The sequence below is a fragment of the Marmota marmota genome, unplaced genomic scaffold (assembly GCF_001458135.2).
Source record: "Marmota marmota marmota unplaced genomic scaffold, marMar, whole genome shotgun sequence".
In the NCBI taxonomy this organism is placed as follows: domain Eukaryota; kingdom Metazoa; phylum Chordata; class Mammalia; order Rodentia; family Sciuridae; genus Marmota; species Marmota marmota.
Window position 1 is genome coordinate 13,627,897 of NW_026000241.1, and position 8,047 is coordinate 13,635,943.

General features: G+C 42.2%; 1 protein-coding gene across 4 annotated transcripts in view; it reads right to left on the reverse strand.

Moving 5' to 3' along the window:
* Window positions 1–361: 361 nt before the first annotated feature.
* The window catches only part of LOC107145474 (zinc finger protein 621-like), a 19,174-nt gene continuing 11,488 nt past the window's right edge, over window positions 362–8,047 (reverse strand). For 3 of the 4 annotated variants that reach the window (XM_015489453.2, XM_015489451.2, XM_015489452.2), the window contains exons 3-5: window positions 4,641–4,767; window positions 3,967–4,074; window positions 362–2,627 (exon numbers count right to left, since the gene is read on the reverse strand). In XM_015489453.2, coding sequence (XP_015344939.1) covers window positions 1,558–2,627; window positions 3,967–4,074; window positions 4,641–4,767 — 1,305 coding nt within the window. In that variant the 3' untranslated portion in view covers window positions 362–1,557. The remainder of the gene's footprint in view (window positions 2,628–3,966; window positions 4,075–4,640; window positions 4,768–8,047) is intronic. The other variant, XM_048795464.1, reaches the window with a different exon arrangement.

Sequence of the window (8,047 nt, forward strand, 5' to 3'; positions counted from 1 at the left end):
ATTTAAAAAAAAAAAAAAAAAAGGCTGAGGATGTGGCTCAGTGGTAAAGTGCTCCTGGGTCCAATTCCCAGCACTGGGCGAAAAAAAAATCAACTGAAAATTCCACTTCATTAACCTACAACAGAAGCCTAGTCATTGATCTACTATGCAGCCCTCTTTGTTTCTAAGAAACAATTTGGGAAGCTTATTCAGATTTAACCCGAGTTGGATTCATATCATCACTTCTATTTCTTTGGTAATTCATCAAATTCATACTTACAACTCATGAAACCTGGAGAAAAGAAAATGGGGAAATCAGTGCTTGCAAAGAGAAAACCAGGATTCTCACCAGGAAAAACTTATACAACAGATGCAACATGGATAAAAGCCTTTGTGTATATTTATTTATTTTGTTTGGTGTACATATGTGGCTATTTATTTAGGAAAAACGGTTAAAAAGAGACATCTACATATCAAGAGCTAAACTAAAGGGGAAGCTGGGAGCAACAGCACATGTCTAGAATCCCAGCAGCTCAAGAAGCTGAGGCAGGAGGATCACAAGATAGAAGCCAACCTCAGCAACTTAGTGAGGCCCTAAGCAACTCAGTGAGATCCTGTCTTAAAATAAAAAAAAAAATTTTAAAAGGACTAGAGATATGGCTCAGTTGTAAAGTATCTCTGGGTTTAAGCCCCAGTACTCAAAAAAAAAAAAAAAAAAAAAAACCTAAAGGTGAAAAATCCTCCTTTACATGTAAAGAAATTATTGTGCATGACTGCTATCACCATTATCAATGCATAAGTTTTATTATTTCATATTAACTTGTGCATAGAGTATTGGATCCTCAATGATCCATAACAAAGGCAACACAATTTCAAAAGTATTAATACCTACCTAGTGAATGGCCTGGTAAATAATCTGCATTGATTTTCAAAGTCCATAAATGGAAATTTATTCTAATTCTCTACTTCCACAGATTTTTCATGCCTCCTCCTATTTCTCTGAGGTTGCTTCTCTCTAATTACATCAGCCTAATATAGGGATGTCCTCTTTCCCAACCTTCCTTAATGTACCTAAGTAACCTCTCAGTTCTTCTAACACTGGTATCCCTAGGATGCAGTCACAGTCACTGTTGTTCAAGTCTGAAAGGGACCAATGCAATGTTTAGTATTTCCATTTTCTACCCAGAAAAGAATATATTATATGAACACAGTCTTTAAATGTATACAAATTACAATGGAGTTTATATAGAAACAGTAGTAACCCATGTAAGGGAAAGGAAAAAAATACAAATAAAATCAAATTAAAGTGGAGATCTGTTGGTCATAAGAGCCATAGGAATGTCAAGATAAAGCTCATGAAGGCTGGGAGTGGTGGTGCATGCCTGTAATCCCAGCGGCTTGGGAGGCTGAGACAGGAGGATTACAAGTTCAAAGCCAACCTCAGCAAAAATTGAGGGGCTAAGCAACTCAAGTGAGACCCTGTCTCTAAATAAAATAAAAAAATAGGGCTGAGGATGTGGCTCAGTGGTCAGGTGCCCCTGAGTTCAATCCCCAGTACCAAAAAAAAAAAAAAAAAGGTCATGAGGAGTGAGATGGGATCAGAATAATTGGGGTGGGCTTCACAGAAGGAGTAAAACTCTGAAAAACATGGACTATTTGGGTAGATGAAGAAGGTATTCCAGATATAGGCAGCAGCATGAACAAAGGCCCAGAGGTAGGAATGAGAACAGCATTTGGAAAGGTGAGTGAAGGCACAGCCACAGTGGGAGCAGGGCATGACCCCTGGACAGGAACTGGTACTAAGGCTGGTGCTAAGGCTGGAGAAGGGCACGGGGGTCTGCTCAGGCTCGGCTCAAGAGCCTTGACAGGCTTCTCCTCGACTGGGTGTAACTTCTGATGCTGAACAGAACTTGCGTACCATTTGAAAGCTTTTCCACACACTTTACATTCATAAGGCTTCTCCCTGGTGTGAACTGTCTGATGCCGAATGGATGTTATTTTCTGAGTGAAGGCTTTACCACATTCCTTACACTGGTAGGGTTTCTCCCCGGTATGAATTCTCTGATGGACAATAAAAAGTGACCTACACCCAAAAGCTTTCCAGCACTCCTTACATCTATAGAGCTTCTCCCCTGTGTGCAACCTCTGGTGCTGAACAAAGGCCGCGCTACGGCGGAAGGCCTTGCCACACTCCTTGCACTCGTAGGGCTTCTCTCCAGTGTGGATCCTCTGGTGCAGAGTCAAAGCCGTGCTGGAGCTCAGACCTTTGCCACACTCCTTACATTCATAGGGCCCCTCTCCAATGTGGTTTTTCTCATGGACAATACAGTCATAGCTAGACTTGAAAGCTTTGCCACATTCCTTACATTTGAAGGGCTTTTCTTTAGTGTGACTCATCTGATGCCGAAGAAGCTTTGAGTTGAATCTGAAGATCTTCCCACATTCTTTACATTTATAGAACTTCATTCCACCTCGAAGTATCAGATTTGGATTTAGACTGAAAGTCTGCCTTAGTGCCTTGCTTTTTAAACCAAAATGCTGAGTATTGTTTCTGGGCCCTTCTCCCTTGGGCATTCTGTGTAGCTCTGTCTCTTCAGAGGCTTCCTGCTTTATAAGTGGCTCTTCACTCTTGATCCAGGATTTACCACCTGCCCAGAGAAAGCACAAGTGATACTAGTTACTGAGCCAAAAGGAAAACGGTCAGGTGATGCCAATTTCCCCTTGAAGAATGATCTTTAGAAAAATACCCTTGAAATGGCTATAAGTACCCACAAAGGAGAATGAGAGACACAAAGATAAATATTGACATACAAGTGGAGAAGTGGAGATGCTCAAAAACAGAACAGGAAAGACAACCAGAAATGGCCCCCATGAGGAAGCCAGAAAAATGAACTAAGGCAGGGAAAATGGAAAGGAGAAGCTCAGGAATGGGAAGGAAAGGAGGCATTGGGAAAAGGGGAAACCAAAAAAGATAAAAAGAGATAAGAGGGATTGGCAGGAAATTTAAAAAAAAAAAAAAAAAAAGACAGACCAGAGACCTAGGAGAGGAAAAAAAGATGCAAGAATGGGAAGAACAGAGAAACAGCTCAGCAGATCTCACAGGCTGAGAAACAGAAAGCAGAAAAACAATGGATTCCATGCCCCACCTATAACCCAGGAAACCACCCAAAATTCTAAATAATACCCTAATAATATTTAAAATATTCTATATAATGTTCTGGGTGGAATAAAAGAAAATTCTTTCAGAAAGGCAGCTGGAACAGAAGTTGGACTAGAGAGCCGTGGACCACCATGGCATCACTACTCAAGGACCCACACACATCAACTCCTAGAGTGCATGAGAAGCAAGACGGGGAATTCTCCTACAAAAGAAAGCAAACCTGGGTAATCAAAACCTTCCAAGACTGGTAAGCCAGCTCAGAGAACTTTAGGTATTCTGGGCATGTGTGTTGGGGCTATGCTAGGAAAATATTCCTGGCCAAATATTCCAGTCCCATCTTTGACAAATACAATATGGACCTAAAGATTATGGGAAATGGAACTTTTAGATGATTTCGATACAAAAAAGACAAAGCCATTCTTGTCATTGCTGAAGGCCTAAAAATAAAATTTGTAGCGCTAATACAAATCAGTTTGGCCCACAGGATCACATATTCCTTAAAATTGGCTGAGACCTCACTTCTTTGCAATGAAAAATTGCATAAAAAAATCAAGAATTCCCACTGCTAAGTGAGATAAGTAGTAGTTTTGGAGCTACTGGGTCATAGCTTTACTGCTTAGGAAAACAGCCACATGAATGGGCAGACAGTGTGGGGCTGTGCACTCCTAGGGGCTGGTTTTTCCAGGCTCGGGGTCAGAACTCAGTGAGCACAGGGTATGACCTCAGCAAAGACTGGGAGCTTTGATTCCTGCAGCAGAAGAAACATTTCTCACACAGTAAACCAGGAAGGCAAGGTAAGAACATTACAACTAGGTTCTCTTACTTACCAGGACTGACGGTGCGCAAAACCTCTGTGTCCCAGGGATCTGCACCCCATGGCACTTCCCCTCTCTCCAGCTGGGAGATGAGAACAGGTTTGTGGAATGGAAATGCTACTTTAGGAAGAAAGCAAGAAATAAAGCTGAGAGGAGACATCCAGCCCTGTTCCTGAGACCTCTTCAGCCTACCTTCCATTGGGCTTATTAGGGAGGGAAATGAAACACCCAGAAGGTCAAGTGAGCTACAGAAGAGTTCCAAGGAGGGGGTCCAACTGTGCTCCACAATGAACCAGGGGGATATGATTCTCCTCAGGAAGAAACTTTTCCATCTGGTCCTGACTTAGAAGAAAACTCCCTCTGGAAGCATGTATGTACTGCTTTCCTGGGAGACTTCACAGAGAAGAACCAACATCCCTAAAACTGCAAGGATGGAGAAACAAAGCACTCACCTGGGTTAGGAGCCAGGAAGGGCCTTTGCCCTCAGGTCCCAGAACCACACCCTTCCCTGGAGTGTAAGGAACTTCAGTTTCAAAACCAAGGGAATCAGGGATTTCCCCACCCAGCATCTCTGGAGGATGGTGATAGCATCCCTCTGGAGTCACCAGGCCTAAGGGATACTAGAATCTCCAAAGCATCTGAGGCACTAACAGTCTCTCACAAAGGGCCCCTGGGAAACATCTTACCCAAGGAAGCCACATTCTCGTAATTCTCCAGCATCACTTCCCTGTACAGAGCCTTCTGCGCAGGCTCCAGGCTGACCCACTGATTCTGGGTGAAGTACACAGCCACATCCTCAAAAGTCACTGGCTCCTGAAACAACAGATTCCTGCTCAAGCTCTGAGTAAAGGGAAGAAGGGGGCAGTCTAACGTGCAGGGAAGAAATAGCCCGGCCTCGGTTCACCACCCTAAGCCCCAGAGAAGGTTTCCTTAGGAAGAAAAGCACCCAGCACCCCAGCCAGGAGTTGGCTGTCGGGCACGTTTCCTAAAATGGGGAGCACCAGCAATGTCCCATCTATACACCTCTGGAGCCCCAAATTGCTATCCCAATCACATAACCTGGCCTCCAGCACTCTCTCCCTGGTAACCAGGTCAACCCTTGTGTTCCTGGCTTTACAGATCTGTTCCTCTGGCACTTCTCATTTTCATGTACTCCATAATCCATCACTGTATTTTCTATATATTATCCACTAAACACAGCTGCCAATCACCCTGTCTCTACCCATCCAAAGCACATATACAGCCCCAACTGCCTCTTCCTCAAGATCATTTCTGTGTGCAGAGCAGCCACTACTTATAAATGTTCTGCATTTTCTACCTATCTGCCTTATCAGAAAGCTGGCTTTCTTGAAAGAAACCTGTACCCTGCCTATTCTGGTTGTCTTCTCTGAACCACCTATCTTCAGAGACAGGTTGGAAGTGCCCTGTCCCTGGACACAGATCCATCTCCCAGTCTTCTGAGCTCCATCCCACCTACCCAGACTGTCCTCCTCACTGAGTATGCCTATCTCTGCCTTCCCTGAGGCCATCTCCATCTTCCCAAGAGTGGAGAGAACTAATGTTTGTTGATTAGCCCTGTATATCTGAGGTGAGTGACTTTAAATCTTGTATTTCACTTAATCCTTACAACACATATATTGTAAGGAATTAACATTCCCATTTTTCAAATGATAAAACTAAAGTGCAGAAAGATAATTACTTTAGCCAAGATCATACAGCCAGGAAAATAGTAGAGCTCTAACTTCAACCCATATCTGTCAAATATCAAAATGCATACCAGTCCTCCACTCTGGGCTCATAAACTTCCCCAAAAACATAGCTAAACCCTGAACTTCATGAAAATCTAGTGCTACATCCCTTTTGGAGACTAGCTTCTTAAACTCCCCAACTCCTCAAACCATCACTCAATCCATATTTACCATATTCCTCCTGGCCACCTGGGCCCCTCCTCCCAATCTGGATTAAAGGTCACTTATTTCAAAACCACACATAACATACTGGGAGCCAGAGCTCTGAACCCTTCCATGACGCCCAGTGAAGACCCAGATAGTTTCAATCTGACTCTGAGAGTCTTTAAAGTAGCCTGTGCCCTGGAGTCTGCATGGGGGAATGGGGAGAAAGGAAAGCTACTAGAACTGCTTTTGGAGGAAGCAAGGAAAAAACACACCAAGGATAAATTCTGGCAATTCAAATTGCTCACAGCAGCTCTACTGACTCTACATGTAGGTCCTTATGAGAGGGTCCTTTCAAAACAAGAGCAATGAAAAGAACTCTGTTTAAAGGAGATACTGAATGAAAAAGAATAAACGTAGACACTTCTCAAAGGGAAGCTAGCCTTTTAACTGAGCAATGATGAGGTGCAAAGCACGCCCCAAAAATCCAAACAGCAGACTGAATCAAGTTGTCCTGTGAGTTATCATCACTTCAACTGGGCATCAAAAGCTTCTAAGGATGACAAACACAGGCTTGCAGGTAAAACCAAATTTCACCTTCACTTACAGCAAGGCAAACCTTACTCCCAACATCGCCAAAGCTTCTTGAACACCTTTTTCCTTCCAGCCTAATGCTACCAATCTCTTCCTCCCCAAATTGACCTTCCCATCTGCCATCAAATATCCCAAGTTTCATGAGTTCTAAAAATATGCTTAACATTAAAGGGAAAATGTACTGTCTTAAGACAGTTGGGTTTGGGATGTCTTTTTTCCCTCTTATGTATTTTGAAGGTACCTCTGAACTTCACCTTGTTATTCTCCACAGTATTTTTCATCATCTGACATACTACATTATTCGCTGTTTATCTGCCCCACCAGAATGTAAGTCCCTCAGGCAGGGATTCTGTTTTGTTCATGACTGGATTATTAGCATACACAATAGTGGATGCTTAATAACACTTGCTGAAAGAAGTAATTTCAAAATTGGTTTGGCCATAGATGGAAAAAATGTTTTTCAACTTGTGAGGAGGATGAAGAAGCTATTATGAACATCACTGTAACAGTAAAATGTCACAATATATCTGTTAAAGCTGAGGGATGAATATTTGCCCTGAGCTGAGGTTTCTGCAATCAGGCAAAAGAGCATAAATATAGAAAAGTAATGAACATAAATATCTTTGCTTGAAGATAAAATAACTATCTGTCTAAAAGTATCTAAAGACCCAAGAGAATAAACTGAAACACTTAGAACTGACAAAAAGTTCATTAACTTATTTAGATACAGGATAACTATAATTATTAGATTTCCTAAATAACATTGATACCACTGGTTATCAGTCACAAGTTCTGCTCCCTCACATGTCGAAGTATGACATTAGAGAAGCACACCAAAGCAAGCATATAAACCGGGGTTTATTTAAAAGGGGAAACATAGACTTCTCCCAGGAGGGAGAAGGGGGCCATAGCTAGTATCCTGGTATCCCAAGAAATGAGGGTGTTTTGCCTTTTTATATGTCCTAGGCTTCCTTTGTTCTCCTGCTCTCTTCTCCTTATCTCTCTCCTTCCTGCTACTAGGCTCAGGAGATGCTAGATGGGATGGCCAAAAGGTAAGAAGCATATGGATGGGAAAGGGCCAGATGAAGGAGCCCAGAACACATTAATTAACAACTTTATAACTCCATATAGGGAGGAGAAATTCCTAGGACAGGTTACCTTAGCAACAGGTTGGAGCAGGAGCAGATTATCTTTTTTTTTTTTTTATTTGCAAGAATCATTTTAATGATAAAAACTTCTTTTTTTTAAATTTTTTATTGTTGGTTGTTCAAAACATTACATATTTCTTGATATATAATATTTCACACTTTGATTCAAGTGGGTTATGAACTCCCATTTTTACCCCATATACAGATTGCAGAATCACATCAGTTACACATCCATTGATTTACATATTGCCATACTAGTGTCTGTTGTGTTCTGCTGCCTTTCCTATCCTCTACTATCCCCCTCCCCTCCCCTCCCCTCCCCTCCTCTCTCCTCCTCTCTCTCTACCCCCTCTACTGTCATTCATTTCTCCCCCTTGTATTTTTTTCCCTTTCCCCTCACTTCCTCTTGTATGTACTTTTGTATAACCCTGAGGGTCTCCTTCCATTTCCATGCAATTT